The following is a 25,040-nucleotide window of genomic DNA, read 5'->3' as shown; positions in this document are numbered from 1 at the left end:
GGATAATGGCTGCTGCTTTTTGGGTATGAAGTGCTGTTGTGGAAAGGGGTTTCATCCTGGGTCAGCCATACAGGGATTGTTACACCAATGATCAGACATCATCTGCAGCTGAACATCAATATCATCAGACAAAATTAGAGCGAGTAACAACCAAATAAAAACAGACAAACAGGGAATGTTCAAGGACAACAAACAAATACACTATACCTCATTCAAAGAATCAACACTTTATTTCATATCATACAAAGAACGCCTATGTAAATGGTTTGGCGGGTTAAGACATTCATCTAACTCCAAAAGAAGAGAATGAATAGTTGAATGAATAGTGTCTAATCCAAATAATCAGGGGCTGGAACAGAAACCTGCCCACCCAGTAGCTAGATCTCTAGCAGTAAGGTTGGCCATGCATGTTCTAGGTCTATACATTGTTGCTTTAACAGTATTGTTGTAGTCCTACAGCAGCAAGGTTGGCCATGCATGTTCTAGGTCTATACATTGTTGCTTTAACAGTATTGTTGTAGTCCTACAACCAATTCTAACAGTAAACCAATAGCATATACAGAGCATTCAGAAAGTATTCAGACCCCTTGACTTTTTCCACATTGTTACGTTACAGCCTTATTCTAAAATTGATTAAATAAATTGTTTTCCTCATCAATCTACACACAATACCCCATAAATTCGAAGCAAAAACAGGTTTGTAGATTTGTTTAACAAATTCATTAAAAATTTAAAACAGAAATACCTTATTTAAATAAGTATTCAGACTCTTTGCTATGAGACTCGAAATTGAGCTAAGGTGCATCCTGTTTCCATTGATCATATTTGAGATGTTTCTAAAACTTGATTGGAGTCCTCATGTGGTAAATTCAATTGATTGGACATGATTTGGAAAGGCACACACCTGCCTATGTAAGGTCCCACAGTTGACAGTGCATGTTAGAGCAAAAACCAATCCATGAGGTCGAAGGAATTGTCAGTAGAGCTCCAAGACAGGATTGTGTCGAGGCACAGATCTGGGGAAGGGTACCAAATAATTTCTGCAGCATTGAAGGTCCCCAAGAACACAGTGGCCTCCATCATTCTTAAATGGATGAAGTTTGGAACCACCAAGACTCTTCCTAGAGCTGGCTGCCTGGCCAAACTGAGCAATCGGGCGAGAAGGGCCTTGGTCAGGGAGGTGACCAAGAACCCGATGGTCACTCTGACAGAGCGCCAGAGCTCCTCTCTGTAGATGGGAGAACCTTCTAGAAGGACAACCATCTCTGCAGCACTCCACCAATCAGGCCTTTATGGTAGAGTGGCCAGACGGAAGCCACTCCTCAGTAAAAGGCACATGACAGCCCGCTTGGAGTTTGCCAAAAGGCACCTAAAGGACTCTCAGAGCATGAGAAACAAGATTCTCTGGTTTGATGAATCCAAGATTGAACTCTTTGGCCTGAATGCCAAGCGTCACGTCTGCAGGAAACCTGGCACCATCCCTACGGTGAAGCATGGTGGTGGCAGCAGCATCATGCTGTGGGGATGTTTTTCAGTGGCAGGGACTGGCAGATCAGTCAGGATCGAGGGAAAGATGAACGGAGCAAAGTACAAAGATTCTTCCTCTGATGAGGCTCATATCATGCTGAAATCAATAGAACAGGGGGCAAACGACTAGAGTTCTACATTGTGACATTATTAATTAAAATACTCCTACTACAATGTTAAAACATTCTACATTGTGACATTATTAATTAAAATAGTCCTACTACAATGTTAAAACATTCTACATTGTGACATTATTTCATTGATATCATGACACAACTCCTTCATGTATTTTCTGATGTTTGATCAGACATCTTTTATCAGAGTATCTCTTGTCACATTGATCACAGCTATGAGGTTTCTCTCCTGTGTGTGTTCTCCGGTGTGATTTTAAATTTTTTGAACTAACAAAACTCTTTCCGCAGTCAGAGCAGTGGTAAGGTTTCTCTCCTGTGTGTATTCGCTGGTGTGATTTCAGGTAGCTTGGCTGAATAAAACTCTTCCCACATTGAACACAGCTATAAGGTTTCTCTCCAGTGTGTATTCTCTGGTGTGATTTCAGGAAGCTTGGCTGAGTAAAACTCTTCCCACATTGATCACAGCCATAAGGTTTCTCTCCAGTGTGAATTCTCTGGTGTGTTTGTAATGTATATAAACTTGAAAGGTTCTTCCCACAGTCAGAGCAGCTGAAAGGTTTCTCTCCAGTATGAATTCTTTGATGTACTTTAAGATATGCTGAACAGGTGAATCTCTTCCCACAGTCAGAGCAGCAGTGAGCTTTCTCTCCAGTGTGTATTCTCAGATGTACTATCAGGTAGCTTGATTGAGTAAAACTCTTCCCACATTGATCACAGCTATAAGATTTCTCTCCTGTGTGTGTTCTCTGGTGTATAGTCAGATGGCTAGATGTAACAAAACTCTTCCCACATTGATCACAGCTATAAGGTTTCTCTCCTGTGTGTCTTCTCAGATGTACTATCAGGTAGCTTGATTGAGTAAAACTCTTCCCACATTGATCACAGCTATAAGGTTTCTCTCCTGTGTGTACTCGCTGGTGTATTTTAAGTACTGAGGAAGATTTGCAACGTTTCCCACAGTCAGAGCAGCAGTGAGATTTCTTCCCTGTGGGTCTCTGCTGGTGTTTCTTGAGGTGTTCTGATCTGGAGAGACTCTTCTCTGCCTCGTCAGCATCATGATGTCGTTGAGGCTCCCCAGAGGATCCACGATAGTCACGTCTCTCTCCTGTGTGAACAACAAAGTCAGACAGATGGTTAAAGGCCCACAACAGCAGAAATCCATTGTTTATTTAAGCTAAAAAAGGTAATGCCCATGATTTGACAATCGTCTTAAGAAGGTCAAGTGAGCAACAAGTCATATTTTGTCATTTTTTCACATTAGTAGTAACATCGATGATTCTAGGCTCGAAATAAGTTAAAGTTTAAAGTTGTTGAAATCCTAAGCAGAGTGCCAGACGACTTTTACTCTCCAATATAGGACCCTTTCAGTGTTTGCTGTTTGTTGCTATGCAACACAATTTGGCTGCAGAAACTCCTCCATGCTAATAACCTCTAGTTATGGATGTAGTATATCTGAACTCCTCCATGCTAATAACCTCTAGTTATGGATGTAGTATATCTGAACTCCTCCATGCTAATAACCTCTAGTTATGGATGTAGTATATCTGAACTCCTCCATGCTAATAACCGCTAGTTATGGATGTAGTATATCTGAACTCCTCCATGCTAATAACCTCTAGTTATGGATGTAGTATATCTGAACTCCTCCATGCTAATAACCTCTAGTTATGGATGTAGTATATCTGAACTCCTCCATGCTAATAACCTCTAGTTATGGATGTAGTATATCTGAACTCCTCCATGCTAATAACCTCTAGTAATGGATGCAGTATATCTGAACTCCTCCATGCTAATAACCTCTAGTTATGGATGTAGTGTATCTGAACTCCTCCATGCTAATAACCTCTAGTTATGGATGTAGTATATCTGAACTCCTCCATGCTAATAACCTCTAGTTATGGATGTAGTATATCTGAACTCCTCCATGCTAATAACCTCTAGTTATGGATGTAGTATATCTGAACTCCTCCATGCTAATAACCTCTAGTTATGGATGTAGTATATCTGAACTCCTCCATGCTAATAACCTCTAGTTATGGATGTAGTATATCTGAACTCCTCCATGCTAATAACCTCTAGTTATGGATGTAGTATATCTGAACTCCTCCATGCTAATAACCTCTAGTTATGGATGTAGTATATCTGAACTCCTCCATGCTAATAACCTCTAGTTATGGATGTAGTATATCTGAACTCCTCCATGCTAATAACCTCTAGTTATGGATGTAGTATATCTGAACTCCTCCATGCTAATAACCTCTAGTTATGGATGTAGTATATCTGAACTCCTCCATGCTAATAACCTCTAGTTATGGATGTAGTATATCTGAACTCCTCCATGCTAATAACCTCTAGTTATGGATGTAGTATATCTGAACTCCTCCATGCTAATAACCTCTAGTTATGGATGTAGTATATCTGCATGGAGGAACAATGGTGAGCGAAGATTTCACAATGTATTCTGAATATTACCACACATTATCAGAGCAAGATCGGGAGCTACTCAAGGAAACTCACATTAAGCTCTGTGTCGTAAAATGCTCTTTGGCTACCTTTACACACTAAGTGTATGCCAAATTGGCCCATAACTTCATCTAACAATAACATACAGTACCAGTCAAAAGTTTGGACACAACTACTCATTCAAGGGTTGTTCTTTATTTTTACTATTTTCTACATTGTAGAACAATAGTGAAGACATCAAAACTATGAAATAACACATATGGAATCATGTAGTAACCAAAATAGTGTTAAACTAATCAAAATATTTTACATTTTAGATTCTTCAAAGTAGCCACCGTTTGCCTTGAAGACAACTTTGCACTCTTGGCATTCTCTCAAGCAGCTTCATCTGGAATGCTTTTCCAACAGTCTTGAAGGAGTTCCCACATATGCTGAGCACTTGTTGGCTGCTTTTCCTTCACTCTGCGGTTCAACTCATCCCAAACCATCTCAATTGGGTTGAGGTCGGGGGATTGTGGAGGCCAGGTCATCTGATGCAGCACTCCATCACTCTCCTTCTTGGTAAAATAGCCCTTACACAGCCTGGAGGTGTGTTGGGTCATTGTCCTGTTGAAAAGCAAAATGATAGTCCCACTAAGCCCAAACCAGATGGGATGGCGTATCACTGCAGAATACTGTGGTAGCCATGCTGGTTAAGTGTGCCTTGAATTCTAAATGAATCACAGACAGTGTCACCATCAAAGCACCCCCACATCACCACACCTCCTCCTCCATGCTTCACGGTGGGAACTACACACGCGGAGATCATCCGTTCACCCACATCGCGTCGCATAAAGACACGGCGGTTGGAACCAAATATCTCAATTTCCACCGGTCTAATGTCCATTGCTCGTGTTTCTTGGCCCTAGCAGATCTCTTCTTCTTATTGGTGTCCTTCAGTAGTGGTTTCTTTGTAGCAATTCAACCATGAAGGCCTGATTTACCCAGTCCCCTCTGAACAGTTGATGTTGAGATACGTCTGTAACTTGAAATCTGTGAAGTCTTTATTTGGGCTGCAATTTCTGAGGCTGGTAACTCTAATGAACTTATCCTCTTCAGCAGAGCTAACTCTGGGTCTTCCATTCCTGTGGCGGTCCTCATGAGAGCCAGTTTCATCATAGCACTTGATGGTTTTTGCGACTGCACTTGAAGAAACTTTCAAAGTTCTTGAAATGTTCCGTATTGTCTGACCTTCATGTCTTAAAGTAATGATGGACTGTCGTTTCTCTTTGCTTATTTGAGCTGTTCTTGCCATAATATGGACTTGGTCTTTCACCAAATAGGGCTATCTTCTGTATACCAACCCTACCTTGTCACAACACAACTGATTGGCTCAAATGCATTAAGAAGGAAATAAATTCCACAAATTAACTTAAGGCACACCTGTTAATTGAAATGCATTCCAGGTGACTACCTCATGAAGCTGGTTGAGAGAATGCCAAGAGTGCAAAGCTGCCATCAAGGCAAAGGGTGGCTACTTTACAGAATCTCTTTGTTTAACACTTTTTTTGTTACTACATGATTCCATATGTGTTATTTCATAGTTTTGATGTCTTCACTATTATTCTACAATGTAGAAAATAGTAAAAAATAAAGAAAAACCCTTGAATGAGTAGGTGTGTCCAAACTTTTGACTGGTAGTGTACTAACTGTAAGTTGCTCTGGATAAGTGACTCAATGACTCAAATGTAAATGTAAAATATATATATATATATATACAGTGGGGAGAACAAGTATTTGATACAATGCCGATTTTGCAGGTTTTCCTACTTACAAAGCATGTACAGGTCTGTCATTTTTATCATAGGTACACTTCAACTGTGAGAGACGGAATCTAAAACAAAAATCACATTGTATGATTTTTAAGTAATTAATTTGCATTTTATTGCATGCCATAAGTATTTGATCACCTACCAACCAGTAAGAATTCCGGCTCTCACAGACCTGTTAGTTTTTCTTTAAGAGGCCCTCCTGTTCTCCACTCATTACCTGTATTAACTGCACCTGTTTGAACTCGTTACCTGTATAAAAGACACCTGTCCACACACTCAATCAAACAGACTCCAACCTCTCCACAATGGCCAAGAACAGAGAGCTGTGTAAGGACATCAGGGATAAAATTGTAGACCTGCACAAGGCTGGGATGGGCTACAGGACAATAGGCAAGCAGCTTGGTGAGAAGGCAACAACTGTTGGCACAATTATTAGAAAATGGAAGAAGTTCAAGATGACGGTAAATCACCCTCGGTCTGGGGCTCCATGCAAGATCTCACCTCGTGGGGCATCAATGATCATGAGGAAGGTGAGAGATCAGCCCAGAACTACACGACAGGACCTGGTCAATGACCTGAAGAGAGCTGGGACCACAGTCTCAAAGAAAACCATTAGTAACACACTACGCCGTCATGAATTAAAATCCTGCAGCGCACGCAAGGTCCCCCTGCTCAAGCCAGCGCATGTCCAGGCCCGTCTGAAGTTTGCCAATGACCATCTGGATGATCCAGAGGAGGAATGGGAGAAGGTCATGTGGTCTGATGAGACAAAAATATAGCTTTTTGGTCACCGTGTTTGGAGGAAGAAGAAGGATGAGTACAACCCCAAGAACACCATCCCAACTGTGAAGCATGGAGGTGGAAACATCATTCTTTGGAGATGCTTTTCTGAAAAGGGGACAGGACGACTGCACCGTATTGAGGGGAGGATGGATGGGGCCATGTATCGCGAGATCTTGGCCAACAACCTCCTTCCCTCAGTAAGAGCATTGAAGATGGGTCGTGGCTGGGTCTTCCAGCATAACAACGACCCGAAACACACAGCCAGGGCAACTAAGGAGTGGCTCCGTAAGAAGCATCTCAAGGTCCTGGAGTGGCCTAGCCAGTCTCCAGACCTGAACCCAATAGAAAATCTTTGGAGGGAGCTGAAAGTCCGTATTGCCCAGCGACAGCCCCGAAACCTGAAGGATCTGGAGAAGGTCTGTATGGAGGAGTGTGCCAAAATCCCTGCTGCAGTGTGTGCAAACCTGGTCAAGACCTAAAGGAAACGTATGATCTCTGTAATTGCAAACAAAGGTTTCTGTACCAAATATTAAGTTCTGCTTTTCTGATGTTTCAAATAATTATGTCATGCAATAAAATGCAAATTAATTACTTAAAAATCATACAAAGTGATTTTCTGGATTTTTACATTCTGTCTCTCACAGTTGAAGTGTACCTATGATAAAAATTACAGACCTCTACATGCTTTGTAAGTAGGAAAACCTGCAAAATCGGCAGTGTATCAAATACTTGTTCTCCCCACTGTATCTTTTAAAAATATATTTTCCTTTATTATGGCGGCAGGTAGCTTAGTGGTTAAGAGCGTAGTGCCAGTAACCGAAAGGTCGCTGGTTCTAATCCCCGAGCCGACTAGGTGAAAAATCTGTCGATGTGCCCTTAAGCAAGGCACTTAACCCTAATTGCTCCTGTAAGTCGCTCTGGATAAGAGCGTCTGCTAAATGACTTAAATGTAAATGTATTATTTTCCACTAACCCTACCACCTCTCCCCTAATTGCAGCAAAGTAATGAACAACAACACTTAGGCTTCTACTTCCAACTTATACATACTATATACATTTTACGGACACAATCTATTTTACAATAGTTATATTTTGTTTGTTTTTTACATCACTGGGGTCAAGCTTCCTGCCATCCAGGACCTAGATACTAGGCATGTCAGAGGAAAATCGTCAAAGACTCCAGTCACCCAAGTCATAGACTGTTCTCTCTGCTACCGCACAGCAAGCGGTACCGGAGCGCCAAGTCTAGGACCAAAAGGCTCCTTAACAGCTTCTACCCCCAAGCCATAAGACTGCTGAACAATTTATCCCCTCCCTCCTTTGTTTTTACACTGCTGCTACTCGCTGTTTATCATCTAAGCACAGTCACTTTACCCCTACCGACATGTACAAATTACCTGAACTAACCTGTACCCCAGCACATTACCTCGGTACCGGTACCCCTTGTATATAGCCTCATTATTACCTGGACTAACCTGTACCCCAGCCCATTACCTCGGTACCGGTACCCCCTATATATAGCCTCATTATTACCTGGACTAACCTGTACCCCAGCCCATTACCTCGGTACCGGTACCCCCTGTATATAGCCTCATTATTACCTTGACTAACCTGTACCCCAGCACATTACCTCGGTACCGGTACCCCCTGTATATAGCCTCGAAGTCGCGAGAGTGTGACTCCCCATAGTATGTTTTACCAAAGTTGACTGACCCTTAAGGGAACTACACTGCCATAAATGCAAGGAAACCCTCACTGGCAGTTATAGAAAGACCCATATACTGTATAGCCATTGATTCTTGAAGAATATAACTTATAAATGCCTCAAATGTATTTCCCCATCAAAAACCAAAACATAAGCTTGTACAGTGGGGTAAAAAAGTATTTAGTCAGCCACCAATTGTGCAGGTTCTCCCACTTAAAAAGATGCGAGAGGCCTGTACTTTTCATCATAGGTACACGTCAACTATGACAGACTAATTGAGGAAAAAAATTCCATAAAATCACATTGTAGGATTTTTTAATGAATTTATTTGCAAATTATGGTGGAAAATAAGTATTTGGTCTGCAATAGGTAAGCAGGTTGGTTTGAAGAAATCAACTGTGGGAGCAATTATTAGGAAATGGAAGACATACAAGACCACTGATAATCTCCCTCGATCTGGGGCTCCACGCAAGATCTCACCCCGTGGGGTCAAAATGATCACAAGAACGGTGAGCAAAAATCCCAGAACCACACGGGGGACCTAGTGAATGACCTGCAGAGAGCTGGGACCAAAGTAACAAAGCCTACCATCAGTAACACACTACGCCGCCAGGGACTCAAATCCTGCAGTGCCAGATGTGTCCCCCTGCTTAAGCCAGTACATATCCAGGCCCGTCTGAAGATTGCTAGAGTGCATCTGGATGATCCAGAAGAGGATTGGGAGAATGTCATATGGTCAGATGAAACCAAAATATAACTTTTTGGTAAAAACTCAACTCGTCGTGTTTGGAGGACAAAGAATGCTGAGTTGCATCCAAAGATCACCATACCTACTGTGAAGCATGGGGGTGGAAACATCATGCTTTGGGGCTGTTTGTCTGCAAAGGGACCAGGACGACTGATCCGTGTAAAGGAAAGAATGAATGGGGCCGTGTATCGTGAGATTTTGAGTGAAAACCTCCTTCCATCAGCAAGGGCATTGAAGATGAAACGTGGCTGGGTCTTTCAGCATGACAATGATCCCAAACACACCGCCCGGGCAACGAAGGAGTGGCTTCGTAAGAAGCATTTCAAGGTCCTGGAGTGGCCTAGCCAGTCTCCAGATCTCAATCCCATAGAAAATCTTTGGAGGGAGTTGAAAGTCTGTGTTGCCCAGCGACAGCCCCAAAACATCACTGCTCTAGAGGAGATCTGCATGGAGGAATGGGCCAAAATACCAGCAACAGTGTGTGAAAACCTTGTGAAGACTTACAGAAAATGTTTGACCTGTGTCATTGCCAACAAAGGGTATATAACAAAGTATTGAGAAACTTTTGTTATTGACCAAATACTTATTTTCCACCATAATTTGCTAATAAATTCATAAAAAATCCTACAATGTAATTTTCTGGATTTTTTTTCTCTCATTTTGTCAGTCATAGTTGACGTGAACCTATGATGAAAATTACAGGCCTCTCTCATCTTTTTAAGTGGGAGAACTTGCACAATTGGTGGCTGACTAAATACTTTTTTTCCCCACTGTATAATGCCACTGGTTGTAAACAAACACTGTATATCTTCAAAAACAGGTTAAAACTATGATTTTGACCTCATGGATGGCCAGTCCTTGTATTCATAGTGTAGTGAATTCAGGGGGTAGCCCTGAGCTGGACTCAAACCTGGGTCCAGAGACTGTCAAGCCAACACCTTATAACTGTTATACCAAGATGTCTGAACTTCTTGATGAGGTCGCTAGGTTTTGGGTTAAGGTTGCTACAATAACTTTCTCTATGAATTTGAGAGTGGTTACATTTCTCCAGCCCCCAATTTTGCTGCTGTTTAAAACCTAGGTTGCCCCTTTAAAAAAAGCCACACATCAATCAATCAAACAATCTGCAGTTCAAACAATAACAAAGCTGTCATTCCACCACTGTTTTGGTAATAAGATGAGGATGGGACTGGAGAAATGTAACTACTCTCAAAATCATAGACAGACCTATGGATGCAAGGACTGACCATCCATGATATCAATATTATAGTTTTAACCATGTTGAGGCGATACAGTGTTGGTTTACATTTACATTGTTTCTAAACATTGGAGTAAAAAAAGCTTATTTTGGGATCTGATGGGGTACGACAGATGAACTAAGCTCAATGAGGCATGTGTTATATTCTTCAAGAATCAATGGCTATATATAAATAATTTAAAAGTCCAAATATGGATGTAGCAACTGCAGATTCCCCCTTTAACACCACACATCAGTTCAACAACTGCAGAGGTTGTGCCTCTGTTTTTAAGACAGTACTTACTACTGTTAATCAGGGCCTGGTTTCTCAAAAGCATCTTACTGCTAAGTTCATCATTAGAATCATTGGATGCCTTAAGATGCCTTTGGGAAACCGGAACCAGATATCCAGTTTCCTACTCTTCTTCCTCCTCCTTTTTCGATGTGACAGTCATCTCCTCCTCCTCCTCTTTCACTCCAAAAACGGGAGCCCCCTCTTCTTTCACTGTAACATCCTCCTCCTCTTTCACTCTGAACGCGTCTTCCTCTTCTTTCACTGTAACATCCTCCTCCTCTTTCACTCTGAACGCGTCTTCCTCTTCTTTCACTGTAACATCCTCCTCCTCTTTCACTCTGAACGCGTCTTCCTCTTCTTTCACTGTAACGTCTTTCTCTTCTTCTTTCACGGTAACAGCATCACCCTCTACTTGTTTTTGTATTGTAACATCCTCCTCTTCCTCCTTCTCTTCCACTAGAGCTTCTTTCTCCGAGGTGTCTGACTAACTGCAAGCTACCGAGGTGTCTGACTAACTGTTGCTGCTGTTGAAAGAAGCGTCCCGTCCACTAGATTATACGTCACACTAGCAGAATAGCCTTAAAGTCCCACATCGCCATCTGCTGACTGGAGTGGGAAACGAAGTTGAGTAAAATGTAGATTTTATTTTCAGACAAAAAGTTGAAGGGTAGGAAGCATGTGTTTTTACTCACCAATGTAACAACACAGTGTAGTTAAAGACTTAAGAACTTAGTTGTAGTCACGATCTGGTTACCTATTAAGTTCAAACAGTTATGTTTTTGCTTTATTACATATTTATTAACTTATTTCGGGATATCTTCTAAACTACCCACAATGCACTATTTCTCAACGTCATATGGGGGATCTACTCTGTGCTACCGAGTTTGTATGCTAGCTCGGAAGCTAGCTCAAGCTGGCTAACGTTAGCCACGCCTCATGTTTTTCATGCACTGTGTGGTTGTGTTATCTAGTGGGAACCCGTTAACACGGTTCGGCTCTGGTACCTTCTTGCCGTGGGCTCAAAAGAAAAGAGAAAATCAGACCTGCTTGTTCCTTTTTGTTTTGTTAACTTTTCAGTAGGGATCTTAGGTTTGATACCGGAGCTACAAGGAATGCGTTGAAATCCCTAAGCAGTATACTTCAAAGCAGTGTGCCGATTCCTGTATCACTTTATCAGCAGCACGTGATCAATGACGTCTGAAGCTTCATTTCGTCAAACAACCACCTGATTGGTTTAGTAATAGGCTTGTTCGACAATGCAGCCGACAAAATGCAGGCGACTGCCGATTGACTGATCTACAAATCACCTCGCATCATAAATAACTACTCATTATATTATTTATAAATCAGTCAACATTTACCCACAATGCAGCATGGATTTGATGCTCTCCAACACGGCCAGTGGTTTAGTAGAAGACATAAAGGCTACGCTGCACAGTCAGTAGGGCGTGTGGGATGTCGTCTATAAAAATGTGGCTGTTCTAAATTCTGTGTTGCTCAAAGCCTCGAGTAATGAACCTATTTTTGACCCATTTGGCTGGAAAGCGTCGATGCTACAGGAAGCTTAGTTTCCCCCTCATCACTACTTCTCAGCATGTTCTCTGGGAAGTAGACTACGGGAGTTTTGGTAACTTTTTCCCACTTTTGGCTTTACTGCATAGCGCGCTAGCTGACTGACATCTGGAATCTATCTATTTTGGATGTTGGGGATTTTCCCCTGCCATCATTCTGTATGTCTCTGCTCTTTTGATCTGCAGTTATGTTTCAGTTGGGTTTTGTTAGTTGGGTTCTAACTGGGTCTCCGGAAGTTGGGCTCCAGCTCGTAGACCATAGCTAGTTGGCTAAATAGCTAACGTTAGCTGGCTGGCTAAGATAACTGCATATAGATAACATGATTTGATATAGACCATAGCTAGTTGGCTAAATAGCTAACGTTAGCTGGCTGGCTAAGATAACTGCATATAGATAACATGATTTGATATAGACCATAGCTAGTTGGCTAAATAGCTAACGTTAGCTGGCTGGCTAAGATAACTGCATATAGATAACATGATTTGATATAGACCATAGCTAGTTGGCTAAATAGCTAACGTTAGCTGGCTGGCTAAGATAACTGCATATAGATAACATAGCTAGTTGGCTAAATAGCTAAAGTTAGCTGGCTGGCTAAGATAACTGCATATAGATAACATAGCTAGTTGGCTAAATAGCTAACGTTAGCTGGCTGGCTAAGATAACTGCATATAGATAACATGATTTGATATAGACCATAGCTAGTTGGCTAAATAGCTAACGTTAGCTGGCTGGCTAAGATAACTGCATATAGATAACATGATTTGATATGGACCATAGCTAGTTGGCTAAATAGCTAACGTTAGCTGGCTGGCTAAGATAACTGCATATAGATAACATAGCTAGTTGGCTAAATAGCTAACGTTAGCTGGCTGGCTAAGATAACTGCATATAGATAACATAGCTAGTTGGCTAAATAGCTAAAGTTAGCTGGCTGGCTAAGATAACTGCATATAGATAACATTGTATGATATTTTGGTTAGATGGCGTTATGTATTTCCAAAACGTTGGTTTTCCACCATTGGATGCCCTATTATGCACATGCAACATGGTCTAGGGAAAGGCGCCTGTTCAACGTCGCACTGAAGACTGTTTCAGAACCGTGGACAGCGACTGCTATCCAACGAGGGAGAAAGCGCATTTGTTATGAAATAATATTATTTTTTATTAGTTTTGCACCATTGTTCTAACCATATACAATGTCTTAGAGTGATGGACTGTGCCATCCCCACGACCTTCACAATGGATCAGTCCACTCGGACAGGCGTCCACAATGGATCAGTCCACTCAGACAGGCCTCCACAATGGATCAGTCCACTCAGACAGGCCTCCACAATGGACCAGTCCACTCAGACAGGCCTCCACAATGGATCAGTCCACTCAGACAGGCCTCCACAATGGATCAGTCCACTCAGACAGGCCTCCACAATGGATCAGTCCACTCAGACAGGCCTCCACAATGGATCAGTCCACTCGTACAGGCCTCCACAATGGATCAGTCCACTCGTACAGGCCTCCACAATGGATCAGTCCAAAGACCCGAAACACACAGCCAGGGCAACTAAGGAGTGGCTCCGTAAGAAGCATCTCAAGGTCCTGGAGTGGCCTAGCCAGTCTCCAGACCTGAACCCAATAGAAAATCTTTGGAGGGAACTGAAAGTCCGTATTGCTCAGCGACAGCCCCGAAACCTGAAGGATCTGGAGAAGGTCTGTATGGAGGAATGGGCCAAAATCCCTGCTGCAGTGTGTGCAAACCTGGTCAAGACCTACAGGAAACGTATGATCTCTGTAATTGCAAACAAAGGTTTCTGTACCAAATATTAAGTTCTGCTTTTCTGATGTATCAAATACCTATGTCATGCAATAAAATGCAAATGAATTACTTAAAAATCATACAATGTGATTTTCTGGATTTTTGTTTTAGATTCCGTCTCTCACAGTTGAAGTGTACATATGATAAAAATTACAGACCTCTACATGCTTTGTAAGTAGGAAAACCTGCAAAATCGGCAGTGTATCAAATACTTGTTCTCCCCACTGTATATACACGTGTAAAAGACACCTAGGTCTCAATATATCTTCCCATGACTGTGTTTTTGTATTTTAATGAGTATATGTTTGAGAACAAGTATTTGATACACTGTCGATTTTGCATCGGTACACTGTGTCCTTAGCCCCGGCCTGCCGAGCACTGCTTTACGCCGAGGGAATGTAGCTAGCTGGCTAACCTCGTCCCCACACTGCGTGGAAGTGTCTGGGAAGGAGATTACTAGCTAGCTAGCACAAGCTAGTGTAGCCAGAGAGGAAGAGAGAGAACCAACTCACGGGAATATCTCTCCTTCCAGCAGGTGGAGTTTTTGTATGGAGGTCTGTGAGCTGGTCCAGGTTGGTCAACTAAATGAATGGCTTACGTGCTACGTGATGTTTACTTGATCGAATAGAAGTTTCGTGATGCTTAAGTTGTTCTGAGTGTACTGATAAGTAGGACACGTGACATACCGACAACTTAGAGAAAAAACACTATAGGAGATGGCTTTGCAAATTCATAACATGATGCTAGTAGCATAGCATCTCTCTCCATTGAATTGACGAGCGAACTCCAAATATCCAAAGTGAAAAACACATTTAAGGCGGTACTTACTGGTGTTAATCAGATCTCCTATCTCCTCCTCTTCATCTTTCAACGTGACAGTAATCTCTCCCTCCTTCTTCACTCCAAAACCTGCATCCTCCTCTATCTCTTCCTCCTCTTCTTTCACTGCAACATCCTCCCCCTCTTTCACTCTGAACGCGTCTTCCTCTTCTTTCACTGTAACATCCTCCTCCTCTTTCACTCTGAACGCGTCTTCCTCTTCTTTCACTGTAACATCCTCCTCCTCTTTCACTCTGAACGCGTCTTCCTCTTCTTTCACTGTAACATCCTCCTCCTCTTTCACTCTGAACGCGTCTTCCTCTTCTTTCACTGTAACATCTTTCTCTTCTTCTTTCACTGTAACAGCTTCACCCTCTACTTGTTTTTGTATTGTAACATCCTCCTCTTCCTCCTCCTCTTTCACTAGAGCTTCTTTCTCCGTCCAGCAGACCTCCTCTTCTTTAGCAGGAGGAGAGTAGCTTAGTGAGCTCATGGTCGGGGATGTTAGCTAGCTAGGCTAGTGCTAACTTAACAAGCCAGCTAGCTGACTAATAACAACTTAATATTAAATTAAATAGGTTAACAAGTAGATACGTCCGAAGTGTGTTTAAAACACAGTAGCTAATATACACCGAAAGCGTCTAGAGCTTGAATCTTTCGGCTGTTGGCTAACCAGCTACGGAGGTGGTTGACTGTTGCCTTCCGTCCACTAGATTATACGTCACGCTTTAAGCATTGCCTGAAAGACACACATCGCCATCTGCTGACTGGAGTGGGTATCGCAGTTGAGGAAAATATTTTATTTTCAAAGTTTATTTTAAATGTATATAATTATATAATACTATTATATTGAGACATATATATTGTTATTTAGCAGACGCTCTTATCCAGAGATGAAAAATGAGAAAAATGTTGTAAATTGATTTGCATTTTTAATGAGGGAAATAAGTATTTGACCCCTTTGCAAAACATTACTTAGTACTTGGTGGCAAAACCCTTGTTGGCAATCACAGAGGTCAGACGTTTCTTGTAGTTGGCCACCAGGTTTGCACACATCTCAGGAGGGATTTTGTCCCACTCCTCTTTGCAGATCTTCTCCAAGTCATTAAAGGTTTCGAGGCTGACGTTTGGCAACTCGAACCTTCAGCTCCCACCACAGATTTTCTATGGGATTAAGGTCTGGAGACTGGCTAGGCCACTCCAGGACCTTAATGTGCTTCTTCTTGAGCCACTCCTTTGTTGCCTTGGCCGTGTGTTTTGGGTCATTGTCATGCTGGAATACCCATCCACGACCCATTTTCAATGCCCTGGCTGAGGGAAGGAGGTTCTCACCCAAGATTTGACGGTACATGGCCCCGTCCATCGTCCCTTTGATGCGGTGAAGTTGAAAGATTACCACCTGTGATAGATGACCACCTGTGATAGATTACCACCTGTGATAGATTACCACCTGTGCTAGATTACCACCTGTGATAGATTACCACCTGTGATAGATTACCACCTGTGATAGATTACCACCTGTGATAGATTACCACCTGTGATAGATTACCACCTGTGATAGATTACCACCTGTGATAGATGACCACCTGTGATAGATTACCACCTGTGATAGATCACCACCTGTGATAGATTACCACCTGTGATAGATTACCACCTGTGATAGATTACCACCTGTGATAGATGACCACCTGTGATAGATGACCACCTGTGATAGATTACCACCTGTGATAAATGACCACCTGTGATAGATGACCACCTGTGATAGATTACCACCTGTGATAGATTACCACCTGTGATAGATTACCACCTGTGATAGATCACCACCTGTGATAGATTACCACCTGTGATAGATTACCACCTGTGATAGATTACCACCTGTGATAGATGACCACCTGTGATAGATTACCACCTGTGATAGATTACCACCTGTGATAGATTACCACCTGTGATAGATTACCACCTGTGATAGATTACCACCTGTGATAGATCACCACCTGTGATAGATTACCACCTGTGATAGATTACCACCTGTGATAGATCACCACCTGTGATAGATTACCACCTGTGATAGATTACCACCTGTGATAGATTACCACCTGTGATAGATTACCACCTGTGATAGATTACCACCTGTGATAGATTACCACCTGTGATAGATTACCACCTGTGATAGATTACCACCTGTGATAGATTACCACCTGTGATAGATGACCACCTGTGATAGATGACCACCTGTGATAGATGACCACCTGTGATAGATTACCACCTGTGATAGATTACCACCTGTGATAGATTACCACCTGTGATAGATTACCACCTGTGATAGATTACCACCTGTGATAGATCACCACCTGTGATAGATTACCACCTGTGATAGATTACCACCTGTGATAGATTACCACCTGTGATAGATTACCACCTGTGATAGATGACCACCTGTGATAGATTACCACCTGTGATAGATTACCACCTGTGATAGATGACCACCTGTGATAGATTACCACCTGTGATAGATTACCACCTGTGATAGATGACCACCTGTGATAGATTACCACCTGTGATAGATTACCACCTGTGATAGATTACCACCTGTGATAGATGACCACCTGTGATAGATTACCACCTGTGATAGATTACCACCTGTGATAGATTACCACCTGTGATAGATTACCACCTGTGATAGATTACCACCTGTGATAGCGAAACACTGTCCTCTCCATTACTCCAGCCAAATAGTATCAAATACTTGTTCTCCCCACTGTATATGCAGTTATCTTAGCCAGCCAGCAAACTTTAGCAATTTAGCCAACTAGCTATGTTATTTCTCCCCACTGTATATATATTGTTATTTAGCAGACGCTCTTATCCAGAGCGACTTACAGGAGCAATTAGGGTTAAGTGTCTTGCTCAAGGTTACATCGACAGATTTTTCACCTCTACTGTATTTTAGTCAATGCCACTCCTACACATTGCTCATCCTAATATTTATATCTTTCTTAATTCCATTCTTTTACTTTTAGATTAGGTGTGTATTGTTGTGAATTGTTAGATACTACTGCACTGTTGGAGCTAGGAACACAAGCGTTTCGCTACACCCGCAATAACATCTGCTAAAAATGTGTACGTGACCAATACAATTTGATTTGATTTGAATTCACCTTTCAGCAGGACAATAATCTAAAACACACACGGACAAATCTCCACTGGAGTTGCTTATCAACAAGACAGGGAATGTTCCTGAGTGGCAGAGTTACAGTTTGGACTTAAATCTGCTTGGAAATCTATGGCAAGACTTGAAAATGGTTGTCTAGCAACGATCAACATCCAATTTGATAGAACTTGAGGAATTCTGAAAAATAATAATGGGTAAATGTTGCACAATCCAAGTGTGCAAAGCTTTTAGAGACTCACCCAAAGAGACTCACAGCTGTAATCTCTGCCAAAGGTGATTCTACCATATATTGACTCAGCGGTGTGAATACTTATGTAAATGAGATATTTACTGGATTTCATTTTCAATACATTTGCAAAAATGTCTAAAAACATGTTTTCACTTTGTCCTTGTGTTTTAGATGGGTGAATATTATTATTTTTTCAATCCATTTTGAATTCAGGCTGTGACACAGCAAAATGTGGAATAAGTCAATGGGTATGAATACTTTCTGAAGACACTGTATAAAGTTATAGAGAGTGTTTGGAACCACCAATACTCTTCTTAGAGACTTTTCCAGGCCAAACTCTGTGGAGTTGGTTGTCCTTCTGGAAGGTTCTCCCATCTCTGCAGCACTCCACCAATCAGGCCTTTATGGTAGAGTGGCCAGACGGAAGCCACTCCTCAGTAAAAGACACTCCTCCGCCCGCTTGGAGTTTGCCAAAAGGCACTTAAAGGACTCTCAGACCATGAATGCCAAGCCTCACGTCTGGAGGAAACCGGGCACCATCCCTACAGTGAAGCATGGTGGTGGCAGCATCATGCTGTGTGGATGTTTTTCAGCGGCAGGGACTAGGAGACTAGTCAGGATTGAGGGAAAGATGAACAGAGAAAAGTACAGAGAGATCCTTGATGAAACCTGCTCCAGAGTGCTCAGGAACTCAGACTCGGTCGAAGGTTCACCTTCCAACAGGACAACGACCCTAAGCACACAGCCAAGACAACGCAGGAGTGGCTTCAGGACATGTCTCTGAATAACCTTGAGTGGCCCAGCCAGAGCCCGGACTTGAACCCGATCGAACATCTCTGGAGAGACCTGAAAATAGCTGTGCAGCGACGCTCTCCATCCAACCTGACAGAGCTTGAGAGGATCTTCATAGAAGAATGGGAGAAACTCCCCAAATACAGGTGTGCCAAGCTTGTAGCGTCATACCCAAGAAGACTCGAGGCTGCAATCGCTGCCAAAGGTGCTTCAACAAAATACTGAGTAAAGGGTCTGAAAACGTTTGTAAATGTGATATTTCAGTTTTTTTTTAGTTTTTATAAATGTTCAAAACCAACATGTTCTATGGATAAATCCTTCGACCTCATTGCTTGGTTTTAGCTCTGACACTGCACTGTCAACTGTGGGACCTTATACAGACAGGTGTGTGCCTTTCCAAATCAAGTCCAATCAATTGAATTTACCACAGGTAAACATCTTAGGGTCTGAATACTCCAACGTCGTTTTAGAGAATTTGATAGTTTGTCCACGCATCCGGCTTCTTCACCTCCGGGATCGTCTGAGACCAGACAGCTGATGAAACTGAGGAGTATTTCTGTCTGTAATAAAGCCCTTTTATGGGGAAAAACTCATTCTGATTGGCTGGACCTGGCTCCCCAGTGGGTGGGCCTATGCCGTCCCAGTCCCACCTATTGCTGAGCCCCTGCCCAGTCATGCTGTCACGATCGTCGATAGATGAAGCGGACCAAGGCGCAGCGTGATAACCGTACATCTTTTATTGAAGTACACACACGAACAAAACAACAAACCAAACGATACGTGAAGTCCTAGGTTAACACCAAAAACAAACCGTACGGAACAAGATCCCACAAAACAAAAGTGCCAAAAGGCCGCTTAAGTATGGTCCCCAATCAGAGACAACGAGCTACAGACGTCTCTGATTGGGAACCACCCTGGCCAACATAGATATACACAATCTAGAACACCCCATAGACAACTAAACATAACAAGTCCACACCCTGGCTCAACATTTAAGAGTCCCCAGAGCCAGGGCGTGACACATGTGAAATCCATAGATTGGGGTTCTAATTAATGTATTTCAATTGACTGATTTCCTTCAATGAACTGTAACTCATTAAAATCTTTGAAATTGTTGCATTTTATTTTTGTTCAGTGTGTGTATGTATACTGTACAAGATGTACTGTACCAGTCAAAAGTTTTGGAACACCTACTCATTCAAGGGTTTTTCTTTATTTTGACTATTTTTTTACATTGTAGAATAATAGTGAAGACATCAAAACTATGAAATAACACATATGGAATCATGTAGTAAAGGTAAATCATGCTGGTTAAGATGGACTGTCGTTTCTCTTTGCTTATTTGAGCTGTTTTTGCCATAATATGGACTTGGTCTTTTACCAAATAGGGCTATCTTCTGTATACCACCACTACCTTGTCACAACACAACTGATTGGCTGAAACGCATTAAGAAGGAAAGAAATTCCACAAATTAACTTTTAACAAGGCACACCTGTTAATTGAAATTCATTCCAGGTGACTACCTCATGAAGCTGGTTGAGAGAATGCCAAGAGTGTGCAAAGCTGTCATCAAGGCAGCTTGAAGAATCTCAAATATAAAATATATTTTGATTTGTTTAACACTTTTTTTGGTTACTACATGATTCCATATGTGTTATTTCATGGTTGTGATGTCTTCACTATTATTCTACAATAAAAAATAGTCAAAATAAAGAAAAACCCTTGAATGAGTAGGTGTGTCCAAACTTTTGACTGGTACTGTATACAGGTGTGTTTACGGACATATTCAATCTCTCCCTATCCCAGTCTGCTGTCCCCACATGCTTCAAGATGGCCACCATTGTCCCTGTACCCAAGAAAGCAAAGGTAACTGAACTAAATGACTGTCGCCCCGTAGCACTCACTTCTGTCATCATGAAGTGCTTTGAGAGACTAGTCAAGGATCATATCACCTCTACCTTACCTGTCACCCTAGACTCACTTCAATTTGCTTACCGCCCCAATAGATCCACAGACGATGCAATCGCCATCACACTGTACACTGCCCTATCCCATCTGGACAAGAGGAATACCTATGTAAGAATGCTGTTCATTGACTATAGCTCAGCATTCAACACCATAGTACCCTCCAAGCTCATCACTAAGCTCGGGGCCCTGGGTCCGAACCCCGCTCTGTGCAACTGGGTCCTGGACTTCTTGATGGGCCGCCCCCAGGTGATGAAGGTGGAAAACAACACCTCCACTTCGCTGATCCTCAACACTGGGGCCCCACAAGGGTGCGTGCTCAGCCCCCTCCTGTACTCCCTGTTCAGCCATGACTGCATGGCCGAGCACGCCTCCAACTCAATCATCAAGTTTGCAGACGACACAATAGTAGTAGGCTTGATTACCAACAATGACGAGACAGCCTACAGGGAGGAGGTGAGGGCTCTAGGAGTGTGGTACCAGGAAAATAACCTCTCACTCAACGTCAACAAAACAAAGGAGATGATCGTGGACTTCTGGAAACAGCAGAGGGTGCACCCCCTGTCCACATCGACTGGACTGCAGTGGAGAAGGTGAAAAGATTCAAGTTCCTTGGTGTACACATCACTGACAAACTGAAATGGACGACCCACACAGACAGTGTGGTGAAGAAGGCGCAACAGAGCCTCTCCAACCTCAGGAGGCGAAATAAATTTGGCTTGGCCTTTAGGAAGGCCTAAAAGATAATCAAGGACATCAACCACCCGAGCCACTGCCTGTTCACCCTGCTATCATCCAGAAGGCCAGGTCAGATAACCAAGGACATCAACCACCCGAGCCACTGCCTGTTCACCCTGCTATCATCCAGAAGGCCAGGTCAGATAACCAAGGACATCAACCACCCGAGCCACTGCCTGTTCACCCTGCTATCATCCAGAAGGCCAGGTCAGATAACCAAGGACATCAACCACCCGAGCCACTGCCTGTTCCCCCTACTATCATCCAGAAGGCCAGGTCAGATAACCAAGGACATCAACCACCCGAGCCACTGCCTGTTCACCCCGCTATCATCCAGAAGGCCAGGTCAGATCACCAAGGACATCAACCACCCGAGCCACTGCCTGTTCACCCCGCTATCATCCAGAAGGCCAGGTCACTTTAATAATGTTTCCATATCTTGCATTACTCGTCTCATATGTATATACTGTATTCTATACTATTCTACGGTATCTTAGTCACTTTAATAATGTTTACATATCTTGCATTACTCATCTCATATGTATATACTGTATTCTATAATATTCTACTGTATCTTAGTCCATGCCACTCTGTCATTGCTTGTCCATATATGTATATATTCTTAATTCATTCCTTACTAGTTTTGTGTGTATTGGGTATATGTTGTGAAATTGTTAGATATTACTTGTTAGATATTACTGCACTGTCGGAGCTATAAGCACAAGCATTTCGCTACACCCGCAATAACATCTGCTGAACACGTGTATGTGACCAATAAAATGTGATTTTATATTTTTATTTATTTATTTTTGGGATTTGTGTGTATTGTTTTGAATTATTAGGTATTACTGCACTGACTTTTGGAGCTAGAAACATAAGCATTTCGCTGCACCCTGCGATAACATATGCAAAATATGTGTACATGACAAATACAATTTCATTTGATTTATGTGCTTGTTTTCATTAAATAAAATGCTTCAAAATTCACAAAAAGTGACGTTATAGAGTCTCATAGAACACAACACATAAGAACTCCTAAGCCTGTGTTTACCACAGACCTTATTTTCGGTGTTTATCCAAAAACCCTACAACAACAAAAACCCCAATTCATTTCCCCATAGGCTTTACCTCCATGGCAGAGTTAGTGCCTACAAAAAGACGCCCTGACTATTTCTCTCTATTGGCGTCTTTCAGCGGTGCATTCAGGTCGCCTGAACGTTTGCTACGTTGTGGAACGGTTTGTGCTAAACGACACAGACTTTGAGATCCGTTTGCTCCGTTCGGTGGGTGTGCCAGGGTGTGGCTGTAATCAATGAGTGACATATTTAAAGGGAGCTGTGCATTTTTAACACACAACCCAACCCCCTCCCCGTTTTTTCAACTAGTCGTTCGTGGACAGTACCGTTTTTGGTTCGATTTAACGTTGTATTACGTTTGTATGTACTGAACGTAGCCCAGTCGATGCTGCCAGTGTGACGTATAATCTAGTGGACGGGAAGCTTCTTCGAGAACAACAACGCCACCTCGTTAGCGTGCTATCCAACACCGCCGAAACATTTAAGCCATTCAGACCAATTTCGGTGTATATTTGCCACTGTGTTTTGAACACACTTCTGTCGTATCTACTAGTTACCCAATTTAAGGTAATATTTACGTTGTTAGTCAGCTAAATTAGCCTGGCCCTAAGCTAATGCTAACTAACATCCCCGACCATGAGCTCACTAAGCTACTCTCCTCCTGCTAAAGAAGAGGAGGTCTGCTGGACGGAGAAAGAAGCTCTAGTGAAAGAGGAGGAGGAAGAGGAGGATGTTACAATACAAAAACAAGTAGAGGGTGAGGCTGTTACCGTGAAAGAAGAGGAAGGGAAAGACGTTACAGTGAAAGAAGAGGAAGACGCGTTCAGAGTGAAAGAGGAGGAGGATGTTACAGTGAAAGAAGAGGAAGACGCGTTCAGAGTGAAAGAGGAGGAGGATGTTACAGTGAAAGAAGAGGAAGACGCGTTCAGAGTGAAAGAGGGGGAGGATGTTACAGTGAAAGAAGAGGAGGAAGAGATAGAGGAGGATGCAGGTTTTGGAGTGAAGAAGGAGGGAGAGATTACTGTCATATTGGAAGAGGGGGAGATGGGAGATCTGATTAACACCAGTAAGTACCGCCTTAAATGTGTTTTTCACTTTGGATATTTGGAGTTCGCTCGTCAATTCAATTGAGAGAGATGCTATTATATTAGCCTCATGTCATGAATTTGCAAAGCCATCTCCTATTTTGTTTTTTCTCAAAGTTGTCGGTATGTCACGTGTACTACTGTAACCTACTGGTCACCATAGCAACATCCACCCTACTGACCTGGAGAGCTAAAGTTTTAAAGTTCCCGGATTTTAAATGAATATTTTCCAGTAATAATAATAAGTTGTGTCTTCCTATCCACACGTCCTAGAGATCTACAGACCACTACTGTGGGTTCCCTTTCCAATAACAGACAACTACTGTGGGTTCCCTCTCCAATAACAGACAACTACTGTGGGTTCCCTCTCCAATAACAACTGTGGGTTCCCTCTCCAATAACAGACAACTACTGTGGGTTCCCTCTCCAATAACAGACAACTACTGTGGGTTCCCTCTCCAATAACAGACAACTACTGTGGGTTCCCTCTCCAATAACAGACAGCTACTGTGGGTTCCCTCTCCAATAACAGGCAACTACTGTGGGTTCCCTCTCCAATAACAGACCACTACTGTGGGTTCCCTCTCCAATAACAGGCAACTACTGTGGGTTCCCTCTCAAATAACAGACAACTACTGTGGGTTCCCTCTCCAATGTTTTTATTTATTTATTTATTCTTTTTTTTTTTGTCATTTAGCAGACGCTCTTATCCAGAGCGAATTACAGGAGCAATTAGGGTTAAGTGCCTTGCTCAAGGACACATCGACAGATTTTTCACCTAGTTGGCTCTGGGATTAGAACCAGCGACCTTTCGGTTACTGGCACAACGCTCTTAGCCACTAAGCTACCTGCCGCCCAACAGACAACTACTGTGGGTTCCCTCTCCAATAACAGACAACTACTGTGGGTTCCCTCTCCAATAACAGACAACTACTGTGGGTTCCCTCTCCAATAACAGACAACTACTGTGGGTTCCCTCTCCAATAACAGACAACTACTGTGGGTTCCCTCTCCAATAACAGGCAACTACTGTGGGTTCCCTCTCCAATAACAGACAACTACTGTGGGTTCCCTC

The 25,040-nt window shown here is 42.5% G+C and overlaps 1 protein-coding gene across 1 annotated transcript; it reads right to left on the bottom strand.

The window, feature by feature from the left end:
• Positions 1–206: 206 nt before the first annotated feature.
• LOC311121206 (uncharacterized protein) lies at positions 207–15,618 on the bottom strand. Its single transcript, XM_084195724.1, has 2 exons — positions 14,917–15,618; positions 207–2,766 (listed from the first exon to the last, which is right to left on the bottom strand). The coding sequence occupies exons 1-2, from the start codon at positions 15,398–15,400 to the stop codon at positions 1,793–1,795; spliced, it is 1,458 nt and encodes a 485-aa protein (XP_084051850.1). The 5' UTR covers positions 15,401–15,618; the 3' UTR covers positions 207–1,792.
• Positions 15,619–25,040: the final 9,422 nt, after the last annotated feature.

The sequence above is a fragment of the Coregonus lavaretus genome (genome assembly GCF_964263955.1).
Source record: "Coregonus lavaretus genome assembly, contig: HAP1_SCAFFOLD_1132, whole genome shotgun sequence".
NCBI lineage: Eukaryota > Metazoa > Chordata > Actinopteri > Salmoniformes > Salmonidae > Coregonus > Coregonus lavaretus.
The sequence above is the reverse complement of the archived record's forward strand: the minus strand, read 5'-3'. Positions and strand labels throughout refer to the sequence as shown.